The 21,929-nt window shown below is 36.5% G+C and overlaps 1 protein-coding gene across 1 annotated transcript; it reads left to right on the top strand.

Annotated features, from left to right (window-relative positions):
• The first annotated feature begins 4,600 nt into the window (after nt 1-4,600).
• CRLF2 (cytokine receptor like factor 2) lies at nt 4,601-21,207 on the top strand. The gene is made up of 9 exons (XM_084505870.1): nt 4,601-4,717; nt 6,183-6,278; nt 11,476-11,587; nt 12,345-12,517; nt 14,645-14,784; nt 15,504-15,666; nt 17,886-18,000; nt 19,133-19,217; nt 20,618-21,207. Exons 1-9 carry the CDS (start codon nt 4,714-4,716, stop codon nt 20,888-20,890), a joined length of 1,161 nt encoding a protein of 386 aa, XP_084361996.1. The 5' UTR covers nt 4,601-4,713; the 3' UTR covers nt 20,891-21,207.
• Nucleotides 21,208-21,929: the final 722 nt, after the last annotated feature.

Genomic DNA, 21,929 nt, shown 5'->3' with positions numbered 1-21,929 from the left:
TAGACAGACCCACTGTCTTCTTACTCTTATTTTGTGCTTACTGTTGCTGTCTGTATTGGCATTCCTAGATCCACCATAAATACAGTATCAGTTGCCAAACTGCAAGTTGCTCACTATAGAACACAGTCTGTTCTTCGAAGGTATATTTTCATGAATAATATTACTTGATATTTGTTATAATCTTGGTGCCTCATAACTTCATTTGTCAGGAAGCCCCACATTGTAAGAAAAGTCATGCCTTCATTACCATCCCATTATTCATAAACTTCAAGACCTATATCAGTTCTTCTCCCAGTTGTCTTTTCTATAAGTTCCAAAGCACCAGCCTCGTCAGTTTTAACTCTACAGTTCTGCTTGCTGCTGCTGCTTTTCTCTCTGCTTTCTAGCTCTACTACATCCTTGGAAAATGGGGAAGAGGAAGGTACCAGAACTGCTTCACTATTTCAGATGTGAAAATGAAAAGAGGTGTGACATTTCCTTCATTGTTACAATACCAGACTGGTTGAGGTTGGAAGTGAACCCCTTTGAAATCATTTAGCTCAGCACTCCGCTCAAGCAGGGTTAGATACAGTCGGTTGCCCAAGACTATGTCCAATTGGGCTTTGAGTACCTCCAAAGACTTGTCCCTGTTTTTGACAACCCTCACAATACAAAATGTTTTCTTATGTTCAGATTGATTTTCACATATATATATATATATATATATATATTTCACATATATATATATATATTATTCTAGTTCAAGCCCATTGCCTCGTATCCTGTCACTGGTCACCATCAAGAAGAGTCTGGCTCCAACTTCTTTACTCCTCCCATAAGCTATTTATACACATGGCTATGATCCCTCTGAGCCCTCTCCACATTGAACAGTCCCAGCTCTAAGCCCTTCTTTGTATGCAAGGTGATCCACTCCCTTGATTATATTTTCAGCCCTGCACTGGACTTACTCCACAAGGTTCATATCTTCCTTGTAACTGGTGAGCTCAGAACTGAACCCATTACTCCAGATGTGCCTCACCAGGTATGAGAAAAGGGGAAAGATCACCTCCCTCATCCTGCTGGCAATGCTCTGCCTAATGCAGTCCAGGAGTTTGTTGACGATTGCTGTGAAGGTGCATTGCTGGTTCATGTTCATCTTCTTGCCCACCAGGACCCCCAGACTGCTGCTCTGCAGAAGTGATTTCCAGCTGGCCAGTTCTCAGCATGTACTGGTTCATAGGGTTACATGTCCTGAGATGAAGGACTTTGAATTTAGTCTTCCTGAACTTCATGAGGGTTTTCTCTACACAATTTTTCATCCTTCTCTCAGATCTCTCTGCACAACTATCTGGTGTACCAGTAACTCCTCCCAGTTTTACATGGTCTGTAAACTTGCTGAGAGTGAAGTCTGTTCTAGCATCTAGGTCATTAATGCAGACGCTAATCTGTATTGGCCACAGGCTACACCATTAGATCCCTAGGCTACACCATTAGCTGCTGGCCTCCAGCTGGATTTCACACCATGGATCACAACCTTCTGAGCCTGCTAGTTCAGCCAGTTTTCAGTCCTCTTCACCTTTTATCTAGCCTGTACTTTGTCTACTTGTCTATGAGGACATTATGGGAGACACTATCTTAAGGCCTCACTAAAGTCAAGGTAAGCAGCATCTACTGCTTTTCCCTCATCCATCAAACTAGTCATCTTGTAGCAGAATGCCATCAGGTTGGTTTATCATGATTTCATGTATTTGGAAATGGAATTTCCAGGATTAGTTGCTCTACCATCTTCCTAGCCTGTAGTTCCCAATGCTCCTACATGTTCTTCTTGAACACATGAATGATGATTTCTGGTTCTTCTGGTTCTCAGGAATCTCTCACACCTGCCAGCTCTCTCAGCACTCATGGATTTATGTATGTTTATGTATTTTGGTATGTTCAGTTTTTTAAAGTGCTCACTAACCATGCCTTCCTCCACAGGGTGAATGTTCCTTGCTCCAGACTTTCCCTCTGATCTCAGGGACTTTGGATTTCTGAAGGCTGGCCTTGTTAATAAAGATTGAAGCAAAGGAGACATTGAGTACCTCAGCATTTTCTATGTATTTTCATTAAGTCCTCTCTCCCCCTTATCAGGGGCCCAAGGTTTTGCTTAATCTTCCTTTTGCTGTTTATGTACTTGTAGAATCCTTTCTTGTTGCTCTTCACCTCCTTCACCAGACTCTACTACAGGTCAACTCTGGCTTTTGTAACCCTGTTCCTGTGAGATCAGAGAACACATCTACGTTCCTGGATCACCTGCCCCTGCTTCCACTGCTTGTACACTTCCTTTTCATGCCTGAGTTCAGATAGTAGGTACTTGCTCCTCCATTCAAACCATCTTGCTATCATTCCTTTTTATTTCTTTTTATTATTTTTTCCCCTGTATTACTTTCCTGTCACTCACAAAGAAGGCTGGACAGACCAAGCCATGGTGATATGATGGAAGAACAAATGACACTTTCCAAAGTGATTGTATAGGAGTTAGAATGTCAGGGATCCTTGAGGTTTAATTCTCTAAGCTTTGCCCACGAGTAGAATATGATCTCCAAAAAAGCACAGGAGAGACCACTATACATGCACTTGGCAGCAAATTACCAAAGGGAGCCATATTCTGCTATCAGAACAAAGGACTGAACTAACTAGCTGACTGAACTGATTGGCCATGGAGCAATGGGACTATTTTCTATAAATGAGTCAATGTTCTTTTTATTCCACACATTCTAACCATGCTTAAATAACTTCCTGATAATGTTTAAAAATACAAGGAATCATCATTACAAAAGAAAAAAATACTATCTATATCTTTTTGTGAACCATTTTGTGGAGCCTTAGCAAGGCCATGAGTGATAAGTAACATTCGGTGAAAATTGCTCACAGGCTATTGTTTGATTAGGTTCTAGGTGAAGGAAGAAATAATTTTCTTCCAATTTGTTTTGCTTCACTATGAGTTGATCAGAGACCCACTTCACTCCACTGATGACATAATAAGGGGTTACAAAATGGAGGAAGGAAGCTGATGAAAGTCATAGAGGGTGCTGGAAGTTGCAGCTGACAATTGAAGCCACCTCTAAGAGCTGTTGCCATGGGTGGAGGAGTTGGCAGAGGGACAAGAGCTGTGAGGTCCAAAGTGCAAAATGAAGTGAAAAAAGATTTGGTTGGATTGCAGATATTTTAGGTCAAGTCATACAGTAAAAAGCACCATCCTCATTCTCTGGTTATCTTGTTAGAAGTTGTCTTTATTGGCAGTCAAAATCACTAACCCCAGATGCAAATTATCAGTTCACTCTCACTCTTTCCTTGTTGCTGAGTGAAATTGCAGTAGTAGGATGGTTCTTGTTTGCTCAGGCCAAACATGCCAATTCTGCATTGTGCATGAGCTATGAGGAGAGTTCATATTGTTGTGCAACATGGCCTTGTCAGCATGGGATCCATGACCAGGAGGATGTGGGAAAGTTAATGTTTCCAACACATTTTCAGACAGGCAGAAAACCATTTGGGTTACAACCGATCACAGGCAACTGTTCAGTTCACATATTGGGATCATCTGTATTTGGAAAAAATCAAACTGGATAATCAGAGGTAGTTTTGAGAAAATAGAATATGAGGCAAGTGGTTGAGCAAGTGGCTGGACAAGTCTCCCTGCATGGGGGTGAACTGGGAGGTGCACGGGCCCCACTAGGTTTGGCCATCAAATACCAAATTTGCTATTTGTCAACAGCTGTAAAAGTAGCTCAACAGTGTGTCATCTTTATGTAACTAATTTGTTTGACCTAGTTGCTGTTTTTTTTTTTTTTGTTTGTTTGTTTGTTATTTTATTTTATTTTATTTTATTTTATTTTATTTTATTTTATTTTATTTTATTTTATTTTATTCCCCTAGTTTATGATAGTTTTTTATTTTTATTATTGTGTTAATTTATTTATTTAGTATTTTCCAGGACGTTGGCCCTAGATTTTATTTCAAAAGTAGTTAGAGTAATTTTGTTTGACCTCAAGAGGACTACAGTGTTTTAAAAGGAAGTAGAGATTAGTGAGAGGGACAATTTTTTTAGGTCCCAAAATACATGGAAGGAGGAAAAGGTCAGTTAAAATGGGTTGTTGTCATCTGATAATTAGACTTTGGTTTCACATATAGAGTCTCAAAATATTTCCAGAAAAATTATAAGCCAGAATGTATGTTAGATACTTTTTCTTTGCGTATTTTCTCCCCACAACTCTTTGCTTCAAAGAATGAACTGTCTTAAGAAGACTTCAATCAAGTGTGTTTCACATGTATAAGAAGCATACAGGGACAAATTTGTATCTGTTACCCTCTGCTGAAGACTAGACACATGTCTGGGGAAGAAAATGTCATTTTAACTCAAATGGTTACATGGGAGTTGCTCTGTCCTGAGGAACAGTTTGTCCTGAGATAGGTTTTCCTCTATGTCTTCATTTGCTTATCACACTGGCTTCTGCAATGCTGACTGTAGAAAGAGTAAGAGATTCTAACTTTCCATGAAATATAATCATCCATGATCCAGCTTAGTGTTTCAATTCTCTGTTGCTTGTTATTTTCATTTCAAGAATTAATGCCCACCTAGAAGAACTTGGTCAAAAAAGGGACTAGACAGGCAGCAGAATATTGTATGTGTGTCAGACACTGACAGTGAGGTTTCCAAGACTCTCTGAAATTTGAATAGGTCTTCCTGGATGTATAATGGGTAAGTGAGTGGAAGAAGCTAATCCAAGAAAAGTGAATAACCAGATCAAAACTGGAATGACATCATCTGGTTGGAGACTTTCCTGATACAACAAAGCTGATAAGGGTCTCATCTGGCATAAGTAATGTGGGTTTAAGGATGACAGTGATAGATAAGGGTTAAGGGAGGCTCCAAGAGGAATGAAAATAAGCTTAAACAGAAATCATGGCAGCACTTCTCTGTGTATTTCCACTCATGATACAGCTCCCTATCTTGGGAGCAGTTTGGCACTAAGAGCTGTCTTCCTGAACTTTTGCTGGAGAAAGCAGTAGGGTGGAGTAACACTGTCTGGTCAATTCAGATTAGGCCTGGCTTGTGAAGTCAATCTTCCAATACTCCCTATGTTTTTCTTCACATGGAGCTGCACTGGATTCTTCTTGCATGAGTCTAACCTAGAGGATGAGATCTAGCAGGGCACCCAGTGGACTCCCTTCACTACAGGGGATTCAATTTCTGGTGCTGGACTGGTGCTAGTCTAAGGAAGTTCTCCCTCCGCCCCTTCCCCATATACATTGCATGGCTCTTAGGTCCTCAGTGCTGACTGCTTCACTCCACTGCTTCATCACTCCTGCTTGCTACACTGCTGTATGGATGTAACCTGACCCCAGTTTAATCCAGACCTACGGACAATTGGCCTCTTTAGACATGCTGACTGTAATTATTACAATTTCTTGAAGTTCTACTTATTTCCAAAGTATATTTAATATCAGGTAAAGCACTATTCCCCATTTTCTATGTATAATTTTAGGTATATGGATATATAAATATAGAAGCCAGAGCAGCATACAGCATACATAATTCATTCTAATGTTACCTCTTGTGTAATAGCCTACCTACCCCTGGCAGATCTTTCTGCCACAAAAGGCCTTCTTACATCTGCCTTTGATCTGGGGGACAGAGGTGGGCCAAGCCTTCTGACCTGCACCAGGCATGTGGACGGGCAGTATAAATGTCTGCTGACAGCTCCCAGTTAGTAAGTGGGGAGGAGATAGACTGCTTGTACTTCACCTATCATCTGGTTACTGGGTAGTTTGTGGTCAGTGTGTTCATGTTTATGATGTGGTCACAGCTCCCCACAGCTACATGATCCTTGTTTGTATCATGGCTATTGTCACCTCTGGTACAATTATGAAAAGATAAAGCAAGGCTAGTACTGACATGGAAGATATTCTGGAAGTTTCTTATTCTTTTCTTGTTCTTATTCTTTTCTTGTTCTTGTTCTTAATTATAATTATTATATTTTCTTATTCTATTACATAGTAGAAATAAAGCATGCACTCTAAAGACCTGCATTTCTAATTTGTTTATTGCTAGAGATATGTCATTTTTTAATTTCCTGTAGTCATTTCCTCCAGTTCCCTCCTGTCTGTGATATAAAGTGATCAAATGGTAAGTCCAGAGATAACGATTATTCATCTCTTCACAGCCTGTTGTGTGATTCCAACCATGAGACTCATCTTTCAAGCATGTTCTGTGATCTTCACACTGGGCAACCTGATGGCTTCTCAGTCACAGTCAGGTGGTAAGTTCAATAGATATTTATTTAAGTGCTTGATATACTAATTAGTAATATTTCTATGGGTACTTCATGTGTTACCTACCATATTCAGTACTTTTTTCGTGAAAAGAATCAACCAAAGAGAAATCGAAATCCAGGAGAGGTGAATGAGTATTCTTAAAACAAACAAACAAACAAACAAACAAAAAAACCTACTGAAATTTTATAAATACAATTCAAGAAAGAAAATGGTAAGCTTGTGCCTATTGTTAAAGAAAGAAATATTCAAATTGTTAAGCAGGACTACTTGCTGCCTAAGACAGAGATTCTTATAGAGAGGACTGCATCAGAAAATGACTACGATCTTCCCATTGAATAAAGTTGCATAAAATGGACAAATGAATAAAACTTCAGTACTTAGTATTCTGGAAGAATGAACAAGATTGGAAAATATCCAGCAATATCTTGTGCCTGTAAAAGCAATGAGGTAAAAAGACTATTAAAGAGCAAAAATAAGAAAGGCTTTAAAGACCGGTAATTTGGCTACCTAAATATGAGAACACCTCTGTTTCACTTGTTTGTTTGCAGTGCCATTGCTTCTAGTTTCCCAAAGTCAAATAGACTGACAATCTAATCTTCACTCTTACTAATTTATCACATGGTCCCTGTCTTTATGAGAAAGAAATACTTTAAAGTTATGCCCTCTTCTTATCAACCTGTACATCAATTCTCTGTTCTGCTGTACTTACGATAAGTCCTTTTTTTTTTTTTTTTTTTTTCTGGCAATGCATAACTGATTCTCCAGTGTTAATTGCTCTTGTGAGTTGCTGTCTGTGCTGTGAGGGGACATGACTCTTTCCTGCCTTGAGATGGCTACAACCTGTAGCTATGTCATACTGATGGCATGACTTTGTGGGACAAAAAAATGAAAATTACAGTTGTGATGCTTATTTAATGTGAAGTGTGGTGATGCCTAGAGATGGTTAACTATCTTCTACTGGAAACAAAACAAAATAAACAAATTTAAAAAATCACAAAATCATCGTAATCAACAACAAAATAAACAAACAAAAAACCCTGCACCACTCAATTTGATGAGTTATGAGAAATATGCTATAAGGATATAAGGAAATATGCTTTGCCTCCAAATGTCTGTAAAAACCTTCTCTTGGTGTCCCGTTAGGTCTCTTGAAAAGAGACTTTCTACTCAGTAGTCCTGTGTGCAAGGAGTTTACCTACATGAGTTCCTATTAATGAAATGAAACAGTTCTCATAGATGAGTAGTAGTAAGAGTTATTAGACTGTAGGCCCAGGTTTGGGTATTGCACTCCCGTTGTTTCTATACAGTGTGTTGCTGCAATATGTGGAAGTTCAGCATGTGGTTACTTATCAGATTGCATCAATGTAAGAAAATCAAAAGGGTTTTTTCTTTGTTGTTTCAACGCAACTGTTCCCATACATATATGTTCCACTCTGTTATCTTTGCAGATTGACATTCTTTCTCTCCTTTTTCTCATTTCTGCTCTGTTCCATGACATTTGGGCTTTTTACAAGGTTCCCCTTCAAGCTTGAAAAGTATCTTAGAGGTGGAGTATACTTGTTCATGTTATTGCTCATGTTATTGGTTATGTCTGCATAATTTATTGCTCAAGGAAATTTCCTTTTTTTTTTCTGCTGTAAAAGTACTTTCTCCACACACAATAGTGGTATTTTCCATGCTTCTCTGTCCTGAGAAGAGCAGTGTTTATGATGCTAAAGTCTTGTGTGGAACCCTACCAGTTCCCCTCTGTTTTTAATGAATGTTTGGATAATTCTTTCCGAAGCTTATGTTCCAGGGTACTGGTATGCATTCTATACCACTACAAGGTACTGCCATCTACTCATCTAGCCAGGGAAGCAGGTCATCCTCAGGCAGAAAGCTTCTGTGGCTCCTCTTTCATCTGGGGCCTGCCTCTTCATTATACTTTTGACCTTTATTCTAGCTATTATCATAACAAAAAGAATAATGATAAACATTTTACTGTTGTCTGTAGGATCATGAAAATAAACATGCTTTAAATAGTTACAATTATTGTGGAAGAACTGGCATATTAGCTGAGAAAGACCCATGGTGGGTTCATAAAACTTGCATCATAAAGAACGGGAGACAAGGAAGGAAACATCATTTTGGATAACCAGTGCATACCCTCAGAGCATTTGATGTCAAATTAATACAAACTTTAAAAGTCTTACTTAAGCTTTACATCTTTTGATGTTGAAATAGCAAGGAAACATGGATAATGCAACACATATATGCTATGGTTTGAAAAGATGCACACAATTTTTTATTGCACACTTGCACAAAACGTAGCTCATGCCACATTAATAAGGTTACAAAACCCACTCAATTAGAAAGTATAGTAGAAACTTGCACTAACTAGAGGTCTGGAAAAACAACCTTTAATAAGAAAAGTTATTTTAAAGACTTTATTTGTATTATATAGCTGAATACATTTCAAAGTAATTAATTATGTTAAGGCTGATTTCTGATGAAGTTCTTAAAAACTAGAATGCGGTAAAGAATATGTATATATCACCAGACGTTTATTACAATTTCTGTTCCATTTTAATTAAATGATTCTATTTACTGTTAAGGTATTTAATAATGCATTGTCTTCCATTTCAGTTACTGGAGTTTATATATAAATATTAAAATCCCAGAGTTCTAATTCATAATATGTAGGATTATTTACTTATTTATTTATTTTACAGGAAAAGAATCTGAGTTTAGCAAGATTTATATATGGGGTTAATTTGATGTGCTCTGAGTAATCCTGCTGAAGTCAAGTGGACTATTCAGAATGTGCAAAGTTAAGTTAATCCAGAAATCACTTCAGGGCTGGAGCAAAAACCATATTCTTTTCTGTTATGCAAAAATATACCTCACCAGACCACAGAGCTAGAGTTCCATATAAATATTAGTTCCATACACTAACATTTCTATTATTTTTTATAAAACTAGTTTTATTTAATGAAGGGGAACATGCAGTTATACAGTCAAATATGTTAAACATATATTTAGCTAATTTTATAGAAAATATAACTCTAAGTAGTCATATGGGTTTAATTTACATTAACCATAACACTATATACTGCAAACACAGGCATGTAAAAATTTAGTACATAAAAATTAAAATGTGTTAGTGTATTTGTTGACCAATAGTCCACTGTAGGGCACTTTGCCATAGAATCATAAAATGATAGAATCATAGAATCATAGAATGATTTGGGTTGGAAGAGACATTAAAGATCATCTAATTCCTCACCCCTGTGTGGAAGTGGCATCTTCCACTGGACCAGGTTGCTCAAAGCCTCATCCAACCTGGCCTTAAACACTTCCTGAGATGGGGCATCCACAACTTCTCTGGCAATCTCAACTAGAGCCTCATCATGCCAAAGCATAAGTAAAGAATTACTTCTTAATATCTAAGTGGCTAACATAATATTAATGGCTTCAGCTAAAGACAAGATGATCTCTTAGACTTGCTGAAGGGACTTGATATCTCTTGGGCAATCTCTTGTACAAAGGTAGAACTAACTGAGTAAATTCCATTTTATGATAGCTTATGAGGTTTTGAAGTTTTTGCTTCAGTGCATAATTGCATCGACTTCTCCATTCTTCAGAAAACCAAGATTTTCAGTTTGAGAAAGCAATATAAAACAAGCCTGCAGCCACTAGTTAGGAAACAGAGGAGTTGGGTTTAAGTATCTCTCTTGAGTAACAACAGAATCTTTATTTATTTATTTGTTTTATTATTTTATATTAGAATTCCATGAACCATGTAACAAGGATCTGCATCTAAATCTAGACAGATGCTTTTGGACTTCTGTCATATCTGTCTCTAGAGTGATTTTGAGATAACAACATATTAGAACACAATGACACCTGTACAAAAATATTTTGATTATCTGTAATTGCAGAAGTCGCAAAATCTGTAGACACAGAGATGTAGCCTTGAAAATAGTTAGGCAACACCATTATTTGAATCCAAGTTTCCACATGCTTTTCTCACATGTTTGTGTTGATTACTGAGCAAAAATATAGCAAACTTGAAGATATGTAGGCCTGATTCACTTGAACATTCAGGATCTTTATCTGTAATAAACAGTTCATCAGAAATGTTTTAAAATTTTTCCACTTTAAAATCTTCAAAAGGACAGAGTAGAATAAAATATAAATAGGAATCAGGGTCTAAATACTCTATTGTCCTGTTAGACAGCAATGCTCCTGCAGAAGTTTTTAGTGGGAGATATTTCATGTCTGGAGATTGCAGCCTGCAAATTGTACCTTTAAGAGGTTTTCTGCCAATATTCACTGTGTATTTTCCTCCTCTTTTTTTTCATTCAACTAAATATAGTTTCACATCTTATAGAACTTAGAAATAAATAATTCGTACTTCTTGATGGATTTCTATCATGGATTTCTAATCTTTCTGGTTTCTTATCTTCTTCATTTTTCAATTTCAGAATTATCTCCAGTGTCTAATTGTGGAATCCTGATGGACACTGAATTAAAATACCTGTGTCCTAGAAAGAGCTATAACAAGGGGGTGGTCAGAAGAAGAAAAAAATATCTGTGTGCAGTCAAAGGACATTAAATGATCTTCCTTTGAGAAAGCCTGTAAGGTGGAATTGGCCAAGACCCCATAGATTGTGGTCTATTCACCTATTGTGGTGACTAGATTTATGGTCAGTTCACCTATTTGTGCTGGTCTGCATTGGGTTCCTATAGGTGTATCTGCATTAGCCACCTGGTGGACAGTAAAAAAAAGACATCCTTGTTTTTTGTGGTAAGCATTACAGACAGTTTACACACAGGATTCATGTAGCATTAGTTCCCAAATAGTTCTCCTCAGCAGGAAATTCTTAGCAGATATTAGGGGGGAAGGTTGGTCTCAATATTTAGGTCCTATGCACAGAATACATGTGAACCAGTGTATAATTTTTGGCCCAGGGATGGTTGAACTTTCTCTGGTGTTGCTGTGCATATTTCCATTTTGCTATTTTGAAATTCTATTTTATTTTTATTTTATTTTTATTTTTATTTATTCTGTTTTCTTGTATTTTAGACATTCTTATGTCTTAGTTTTTAAGATTATCTGAGTCTACAGCAATAGCGATATCAAGTGATGTTTCTCATAAACACTGCTGAAATCATATTCTCTGTAAATGTACCTGGCAGGTCAGAAAGATGCCATCAACACCAAAATAATCAACTTCAATAACGAGAAGATGCAGATCACGTGGGCAGTAGGAGAACTATTCCCTGGCGAGAATGTGTCATTTTCTTATACGTGAGTATTAAGGATGACTATTCTCTTGCAGGACTTACTTTGGAAATTTAAAATAGCTAAGTCCATTTGACTCTTCTGTGAACTATATCTGGAAATGCTTTTAACATTTTTGTAATCATCTGACATGAAACCTGTTTATATCCATACCTTGCTACAAAAGTGTACAAAAGTGTACTGCTGAATAGTCAGTCATAACAGACAATATATGAAAGCTTCATATCTTTTTTTCTTTGCTTTAAATGTTAATGTTAATTACACTGTTGAAAGTAATGGTGGTTATTTATTTATTTATTTATTTTTTTATATATATTTGAGTTATAATGTATGTATATTTTACCTATGTCATTAGTTGATGTAACAGAAATTCATTGTTTTGGTTAAAGGCAGTTATAGAGCTTGATCTTCCCTGTTCTTTCTGGTATGTGAAGGAAGCAACAGTACAATATTGGAAACAGGTTCGTGAAAGCACCTGTTTGAGCAAGGCATTTTCTTATTAGAGAAACAAACAAATAAATAAAAACACAAATGAAACTTGGTAATTTCAGACTGCACTGAATCCAAGGACTGGAAAGTCAGTGAATTCATGTGAATGAATTGCCTCACACCACTATGAAAGTACCTGATTCAAGAAGTTCCATATGTAGACTTCTCTTGGTAGGACGACTGAAAACATACAAAAAAAAAGACAGTAGCAAAAAGGAATTAACTGGTTAACTGGTAAGAGTGTTTCCATTCAACAAAGTTTTTTCATTCCTAGATTTGAAGAAGGCAAGCAGAAAGTTTGGAAGCCATGTCCCACTTATTTATTGGATCAAGGTTATAATTCCGGATGTCTTTTTAAGACAGAAGGACACACCCTTGCCTTCTCTATCATGAACAGCAATGGAAGTGAAGAGCGTTTTTCTAAAATACTAAAATCTGATTTCTATAGTAAGTATGTAAAATCACAGCTATGTCTTTTGGTAGTTTTAGTGTCTTCCCACAAGCATGAGAAGAAATCATTTAAATGTGTGTATTAAGTGCTAATAGTGTATACCAATACCAAACTGTTGGTATTTGGAATTACTGATGCCAATTTTTGTCACTTGCTTTCATCAGTAGCAACGTAGGCTCTCATGGCACTGTGGTTAAAGTGGATTACACAGGACAGTCAGATTTGCCCCAAAATACAGTTTCAAATTAGAATTAAAATATTATATGGGTGTGCCTGATGTAATGTAGATCTACTCAGCATTCATACCAGGAAAATTAATACAACTTGTTAATTTCTTGTCTTAGTGCTGGCGATGTTTGTCGTATTTTAAATCTTTAAATCTTTGGCCATTTTCCATAATACATGAGGCAGCAAACTACTTCTTATCAAACAAGCTGTGGTACAAACCTAAGGGGATGTAAACAGAAGTTAGTCAAGTTGCTCTGGTATAGACCAATGTCATAAAAGAGATCTCCTCCTACTAGCAGAGATCTGATGATCCTGGTTTACTAAATCCCTCCCATATCTGTTTTTCAAATCTAGTGTGAGGTTGATTTATCAAAATTTTCTGTCATTATCCTTATTTATAATGTTTAAAATGAAGGGATTATTTTTTTTTCTGATAAAAAATCATGCGAGAAAATGTAGCAGGCAGAAATTATCTGGAAAATCATAATCTTTTAAGTATGTTGTTAGCATTTTTTATTAATGTTTTAGTAAAAGAGATCAATTAAAAACATGTCAAGACATCTAACTTTGAGAATACTTTTATGTCCCATCTGATAAACCATGGAATGTTGCAACTTAGTTCCTGAATTTTGGCTATTGAACTCCCCCTGATACCAAAATTATGTTAAAGATTGATAGATAACAATGCAGGAATAACAAGGATTGGACTTAAATTTTGAAATTCAGAAGGCAGGATCTTCATAATATGAAAAGGAATCTAGAGGAATTGAAAAAGCAAGTAACACTCTTCTCACCCATTTATTTCTTACTACTGAAGACTACCTAGCTACATAGGTCAAACCATTGCATTCTCTTTGGATCATCTGAAAATAGTGAGGGGTAGATTCAGTTGTGCACAGGTAAGCACCTTTTTTTTTTTTTTTTTTTTTTTTTTTTTTTGCATATTCCTCACCATACCCCACATGGTCTCCAGAAGATGAACATGTGTCCTGTAGGTTTGATGGTACTGAATTTGTCAGATCTTTTCCAATGAAGAAGCATCTTCCTTTCTCTTGACTGAAGGAGATTAGAGTCATTCTTAAAGTAGTTTCCTGCTTCTACTCTGTGCTGGTGCAGTCTCACCTTGAGTACTGTGTGCAGTTCTGGGCACCACAGTACAAAAAGGATGTAAAACTGTTGCAGAGTGTCCAGAGGAGGGCGACGGAGATGGTGAAGGGCCTAGAGGGGAAGACATATGAGGAGCGGCTGAGGTCACTTGGCCTGTTCAGCCTGGAGATGAGGAGGCTGAGGGGAGACCTCATCACAGTCTACAATTTCCTCACGAGGGGGAGTGGAGAGGCAGGCGCTGACCTGTTCTCCATAATCACCAGTGATAGGACCTGCGGGAACAGTGTCAAGCTGAGGCAGGGGAAGTTTAGGCTGGACATCAGGAAGAGGTTCTTCACCGAGAGGGTGGTTGCACACTGGAACAGGCTCCCCAGTGAAGTAGTCACTGCACCAAGCCTGTCTGAATTTAAGAAGTGATTGGACTGAGCACTTAGTCACATGATCTAAACTTTTGGGTGGACCTGTACAGTGCTAGGAGTTGGACTTGATGATCCTTAAGGGTCCCTTCCAACTCAGGATATTCTATGATTCTATGATTCTAGTTACAGTAGTTTTCTGAATCAAGATGATATCTACTTTTAAATGTGGCACCTCAAATTGTAAGTAGTGTCATGATGCCAAGTTATATTTTGACATTTAGTAAGGAGATCAGATGCAAAAGTGTATTATCCAAGAATGTCCACCTTCTTTACTTGCTACTCAGGGAAACATTGAGATATGGGAAAAAAAAAAAAAAAAGTAATTTTTTTTTAAGAGTCTATTGCATGACTTTTTTCTTTTCTTCTTAGTAAAGCCCAGTCCACCAGAAAATGTGACCTTCTTCTGGAAAGATGACACCGTTACCATAACCTGTAATAAACCAAAGAGAGGTGTGAAGTGCTTGAGACTTGAGCTTCAGTACAAAAGCAAATTTGACAATGGGTGGCAAGTGAGTTGGGCATGACATTTTTAATCAACATTGGAAGGAGCTGGAAGTAGCATCTCCTTAGAAAGTGAAATGGTGTTGTTTTCAAATTACTCTCCCCTCCCATGTTTTCAGGATTGATGGTAGCAGAAAACTGTTGGATATTTTGGTTCCTAGATCCCTGCCATGCCAGAAATCATTTACTTTTTAAGCTATAACCATCTTCTATGCAAACAGCTGAGAACAATCTAAAGAAAAGGTCATACATTCAAAGTAGAAGACTTAGAAGGTAAAAGCAGAAAGCAGAGTAGAGTTAAAAGACAGAAAAAGGGAGAAACAGCATAAAATAAAATGAAAGAAAAGAAAAGATGAAACAGGATTTTTATCTATTCTGTTTTTCTGTTAAGTATATCTACATATTATTTCATTGACTTAAATCTTTCCAGTCACATACATAATATATTTTGTGGTTTTAAAGTTTTTTTCTTCTATATTGTAAATAGCAACTGTAGCATAGTATTCTATGTAATGATTGTTATGCCCTTCAGTTCACCAGCAGATGGTAAGCAATGGGCAAGAATAGGTAAAGAAGAGGAATTCTTCAAAATTCAGAGAAGTTAAATTTCACTTACGAGGTTTTGGTTTGGCCTACCCCTTATCCTAGTCATGCTCACACCTGAATGTAACATTCTGAAGCTTTGTCTTGAAAACTGGAATTAACGATGATGTGCCTTCCTTCTCAGTCCAGAACTTCTAAGTGTTGCAGAGTTGGAGAGCAAGGCTTTGATCCAAGGAAATGCTATTCTTTCCGTGTCAGACTGAAGAGGCTAGTACCCTACTGCAATGTAGTTAATTACAGCAGTGACTGGGAAGCAGAAACATTTTGGATGAATGGCACATTATTAGGTAACAGCTGTGCTACATTCATATGTTATCTAAGTGTAAACGGGTAAGGGGTGACTGCAAAAGAAGCTCAAAAGCTGTATCAGGTTCATGTTGCACTGTCACGATCCATCTTCTGTCATCAATTATCTTGGGGGTTTGGGCCAGAAGATCTCCAAAGGTTCCTTCCAACCTGTGAAAAAATGCCTGTGAAAATTTTGTGATCAGAGAAAGTTTATGTGGGTGTCTGAATGCCCACTTTTAATTCCTGTCCCCTTTGTCCTGATGATTCATAACACTACCAATTCATGCAATAATCCATAAAGCTAAAAGTGTTCTTATTTTTTTATGTTACTATAGTGTCTAGGATACCCCAATGACAGTGATGTGATACATACTGTGTACATATTGTGTATATATATATATATGTATGCACACACATACATAAATATATGCATATTTATGTCTGTGTTTTGTATTTACATGCGCATGCAGGCACTCTGGTGACAAATGATACATGGACATTAAGCCTGAGCCCTAAGAAAGACCTTTATGCCCAAATTTTAAGGCCATTTCTTTTAAAATGCATCCAGTTTAATTACAGAATCAGAAGTCATAGCTGTCTGGTGCTCATAACTGATGAATTGATTAAAACAAAGTATGGGGGAAAAAAAGTGAAATGGCAGCAAAAGCAGTATCAGCATTGTTTTCCTTCCTGGAAGACCCATTTAGATAGGCATGATTGCCTTGGACTAGATCTTTGATGGAAACTATTTTAATGGTTATCAAAACCAAGAGACAGATTTGCTGTAGTAAAGCAAAGACTGTACACCATCCAACACATTCGTATCAGCTAACCTCAGAATGCCACCCACTAGGCCTTATCAAAATGATGAAACGCCCAGATGTCCATTGCACTAAGATCTCAGTTCCCTAAAATGCAATGAGCTACTAGCTCACCCCAAAAAAATCTGTACACACACAGCTGGGCTGAAATGCTGGAATAACAATAACTATGTGCAAACTATGCACTAGTAGTAGGAATAGAAAAGCCTCCTCCACCATGCAGACTGTGAGCCTGCAAGTATGTCCTCTGCTGTGGCTGGCAATGTCTTTCAGAATACACAGTAGACAATGTACATCTCTGAGAGGTGGGTACATACAGCTCTACCTGCACCCTTTGACCAGAGGCTGCCAGCAGGCAACTACAAGCATGGAAAACACAGAAGAGACAGGCTAATTGTGCAGTTGCTTTGAGTGCCTCTGGATCAGAAATGACATTGGCACAGCCCCTTTAATGGGACAAACAACTCACTTCAGACCTTTATTGAGTTATTATTACCTCCAGATCTACCATCACAGGAAGACTTTCATAGCCTCTGAATGCTTTACTGGGTGTTCACAACTTTTCTTGTGGCTTTCTGGCAGCCACAGAGAAAGAAGTGACTCTTGAGTCCTATTTATAGAAAAGTTTACCCTTGATTAATAATTAAGTTTTCATAGTAATTATTTGGAGAGCAGAAGATCAGTAGTAGGAAGTATAGTTTTGCAGTGGCTTTACAAAAGCTGCAGAAAAAAATGCTGAGAATGCCAAAAGGTGGAAAAATATATTTGTTTATATACCTATGTGTTGGAATCTGACACTAGTTCCTTTCTGGATGTCAGCACTTGTGGTTTGCTGACTTTTTGGTATATGGGATGGGGAATTTATTTATTTATTTGTTTATTTATTTATTTATTTTGTCATTTGTTTTGTTTTGAGAAATAAGACATTTAAGCTATGTAAAAAATCCCACTTGCAGCTTTTTATCTCAGGAAAGCTTAAGCTACTTGAAAAATTGTAGGCGTAGCTTTTGTGACTGTATGTAAGATAGATCTTAGCACAGAATTGCTGCATCGCTGTCTGTGCATTGAGAGGAGCATAAGAAGCATCACTCTGAATGCTTCGACTCTTTGCACATATACCTTTGTCCTGTACCAAGTCAATTTAAATAAAATAACAATTTTCTTTTGTTGCAAGATTTGGGTAAGGATATATTTCTGTTGCTGTTTTCTTTTGTTGTTTGTTTGTTTGTTTTGATTTGTTTTTCAATTGTTTCAGTTGAACAACTGAATTTGTTGCATTTGTTCCTAAATACTATTTTTATTTTTTTTAAAAGAAAAGTCAATGCTGTTGTGTAATTAAGAATAATTACTGTTAAAACAAATGAGGTTTTCACATGCTTTTTTGTGATTATTCCTAGATTCATGTGATGATGATTTAAAATCTCAGTCAAACACAGTAATTCTTTTAAGTTGTTTGCTGGCAGTACTTCTAATGATATTTATCCTCTTGATTCTTCTGTGTAAATGGCAGAGGTAAATATAATCTTACTGGGTACTACTAAATTATAATTTATATCATGAAAATAGAGCGATCTTTTAGGATCAAATCTTTTACCACTCAAAATTTCTAACTGATGAAGTCAGAATCAAAATGTAGAAGTAATGTCTTAATTACTTTTTGGCAGCTAATTTATCCTGGTCTTTCAAACATCAAGGTCTTTATCTTTCAACATTATTGTTATTATTATTACTACTACTAATATTATTTTTTATATTATTATTAATAAAATAAAATAAAATAAAATAAAATAAAATAAAATAAAATAAAATAAAATAAAATAAAATAAAATAAAATAAAGGAATGTCTTAGAAAAAATTTGTCTCTTCCACGTCATTTCTTCTCTTTTTCTAGAAATCCACTTAAAGAGACTTAAATCCATTATTCTGTTTTCTGCTTCTGAATTGTTTTATATTTTTGTGCAAATTTCATCAGACTCAATGTCTAGTAGCAGTAAGCTGAAGTGAGCCTGAATGCACTCAACTTTCATAAGACTATATCAATATTTGTATTTGTTGTCTAATGACTGTTCATGTTTTAAATCTACAATTAAAAAATAAAATCTGCATAGGTCCCAAATTCTGGTCTTTTTCAGTGGAAAAAAAATATAAAAATGCAGTACTGTTGAATATAGATCTTTTCAGATCATAAATTCATTTTTTCCCCTCCAATATTTCTTTTTACATTGGTGTTCACTAAGTCAGCCAATAAAGCTTTCTGTTTCACCATCTTCCCCATCTTGGGGAACATAGCCAGGAAATGTAAAGTTCTGAATTCTACATAGTAAAAAATGCCACTTGCTGACTAGCTGTAAATTTACTTATCTTCTAGATTTTGCTAGGATGAGAGTGACTGAAAATCCAACAGTAAAATCACTGTTAGCCTGATAATCTTATCATTCCATTATATTGTATTAATCTCATCCGATGATTGTTTTAGTGTAGTAATGTAGTAATACTGCTTTTCCACTTTAACACATGTATAAAAGAAATCAAGCCTAGAGTATTGTCATATAGATTGTATTTGTGGCTACACCACTGTGTTGAAGTAGACACTTGTATGAATAACTACATCATAACAGAATGCCTTTTTGCATTTTTCTTTCAGACTTCAGAAGTCTGTCATGCCTACCATACCAGATCCAAAATATGTATTTGCTGATCTCTTCAGTGATCATAATGGAAACTTCCAGGTAAACATTCTATTCCCAGCAAGTCTGTGAACTCTGCAATGCTGTGTATGCTTTGAAAGTAGTTACTGACACTTGTTCTGGGCTGATGTTACAGCAAGTGACCCAAGAAAAAAGCTCTTCCTCTCATGCAACAGCACCAACAAAACTCATAAATTCAGTGTAGTGCTGCACTGTGTAAAGAGGATTGTTGTTTCAAGAGAAAAATTTAATGATGTCCAGAGACACAACAACGTCTAATTAGATGACAGTGTGGCATTTGCATCCACTCTTGCTAATGATAGTTTAGGGAGCTTGCTCTTCCCTTTATGTTTGTGAAATACAGGGAGACTTACTGCCGAACCAACGATGGCACTCATGGCTTTGTGGGCATCAGTCACAGTAGGAAACATACATGTATTCTCTCTCATCACAGAGAGCTATGATCACTAACTATTTAGACACAGAGCAGCTGTGAAATGAAAGCACTACATGTTTTGCATTTGTTTTCTTACTGTTCCTTGAATCCATGACATCACATAAGTGATTTAATATCTGTATTAATTCAGTTGTCTTTAATTACTACCATGTTTCCTCTGAAGGTAGACAGGTCAAATATTTTCAAACTTTTTCAAACCCAATGACAACACAAAAGAGTAGTAATAACATTTCAGTGATGAACTGAAAAGGGACCATACATAGGATATATTTAAAACATAACTGAAGAAGAAAGATATAAATGAAATTAATACAGAAGATTCAATCCAGACATGTGCTATTGTGTAAATCTCCCTGTAAACTCAGTCCAAATTTAGATTGTCAGGACTCAGGTCCTGACTTAATGTGCGAGTCTACCAAAGAAAGAATACAGGATACTTTATATACCCAAAGTTTTCCAAAGGTCTTGATTAAATACAAAGTTCACTTGGTTTGTTCAGTTTGGAGAAGAGAGGACAGAGGGGTGGCCTCATCATGGTCTACAATTTCCTTGCAAAGGAGAACTGAGGGGGAAGTGTCAATATCTTCTCTGTTGTGACTGGTAGTAGGGCTTTAACCATACTCTTAGAAGTATGGTTAAATTTTCAGCTAGTCCTGTGTGCAGCTAGGAATTAAATTCAATGATTGTTGTCAGACCCTTCCAACTCAGGACATTCTATGGTTTAATATGATTCTGTGATTTTATAATATAATTTGGTTTTGATAATTTGTAGGCATTTATATACAATTGTAGAAAACTGCCTTTCTTCCTCTCTTTCTTCCTTGCTTCTTATTTCCTGCTTGACTATGTTGCTTCATTTTCATCTTCTCCATTGTGGCTGATCCTGGAAAGATGCCATTATTAAAGGAAAATCCACGTCTGTACTGCCAGACTTCTTTTGATTGGATCTTAGAACCTGCCACTAACAATGTTTTAATTCTCCTAGGAGTGGATAGACAAAACTGATCATGCAATGGTACAAACCAAGCTAGAATACGAAGAGCCAGAGTGCATCATTGAGGAGGAAAGCCAGCAAAAGGACAAGAAGAACAGCAACAAACAGGAACCTAGGGAAAAAATCTTCAGCTCTTCAGAAGCAGCTGGAAATTACAGTCCCAAAGCAGGTCAGAATGCCTGCCTGATGCCAACATCCAATAATACGGTTTCCTTTTCTGGCTTCCAGAATGTAATGGATGATGACACGTATGTGATGTTATAAAATTTGCATAATTCAGGAGGTATGGACAACAGTTAACTAAAGCAAGCATGCAACACTCTTAGTGGTATGGTTTAATTTTTAAGTAGTCCTGTGTGGAGCTAGGAGTCGATCTTGATGATTTAGGCAGGCTTAGTATTTAAAATAAATGCCTGATAACTTTTAAAGGTCTGGTTTTGGTTCATCTTTAGGACTATATGAAGCCCTATTTTCCTGCTATGAGCAGGAGAAAAGAAGAGCTCCTCCACGGTACATTTTCAAGAGCTGAGATTCAGTCCTGGTGCTCATGTAGTGCAAACTACATTATTATTCTTCCCAAATTAATAGGAAAAAAAAATAAAGGTATTTTTCTGCTAGTGGGCTTTGTCTCACAAAAGCCAGGTGATATAACATTCATTCTCATAGGGATAGGATACTGCTTCTAAAGATCTCTTTATACTATAAATTATTGCTTTAGTAAGCTGCTTCTCCCAGTGTGAAATTTTGAGTTCCATGGAACACATCAAAAATTTAAAAAAGAGAAAGAATAGGTCACATGTCTAAGATCAGAAGAGTGAGGATATACAGTACTTAGTCATGTTTAATCCTGCAAGCAGCGCAATGTAAGCAGCTTCCTTCAAAGTTTCCAGTGATGCTTTGTGGGCCTCCTCTGAGGTCAGGGTCTCAATATCTTACAGTGTCTTTTTGTATGACTAAGCAAACTCTTCTAAAAAGATGAAGTTCAATTTGAACAATATTTACTTTAACTGAGTTACATGTATTTTAAACCATTTTTAATATTATCAAGTAGCATTGAACATACTTCCTAGGACTTACTCAGATTAAATATATCAGTCTTTTATACTTAAATGGTATTCTAATGTTTTGTAAAGCATACCATCTTTTAAACATTTTTTTTTGTTTAAATTTAAATTTAAGTTCAATATACTATGCAGTTAGATCTCAGAAGCAAAATCTTAACTATTCTGTAAATTTCTCTGTATCACTTAAACTACATGCAACTTGAAAACAGATTTTGTAAAATGTTAAGTGTTAAATGTAT

Source organism: Aythya ferina (genome assembly GCF_964211825.1).
Source record: "Aythya ferina genome assembly, chromosome: 1".
Classification (NCBI taxonomy): Eukaryota; Metazoa; Chordata; class Aves; order Anseriformes; family Anatidae; genus Aythya; species Aythya ferina.
The sequence above is the reverse complement of the archived record's forward strand: the minus strand, read 5'-3'. Positions and strand labels throughout refer to the sequence as shown.

What these genes read in the sequence shown, in the direction of transcription:
- CRLF2 (XM_084505870.1), top strand. An exon ending in TTCTCAGTCACAGTCAGGTG is followed by an intron (nt 6,279 to 11,475) that starts GTAAGTTCAATA and finishes TGTACCTGGCAG; the next exon opens with GTCAGAAAGATGCCATCAAC. An exon ending in CTTCTGTGTAAATGGCAGAG is followed by an intron (nt 18,001 to 19,132) that starts GTAAATATAATC and finishes TTTTTCTTTCAG; the next exon opens with ACTTCAGAAGTCTGTCATGC.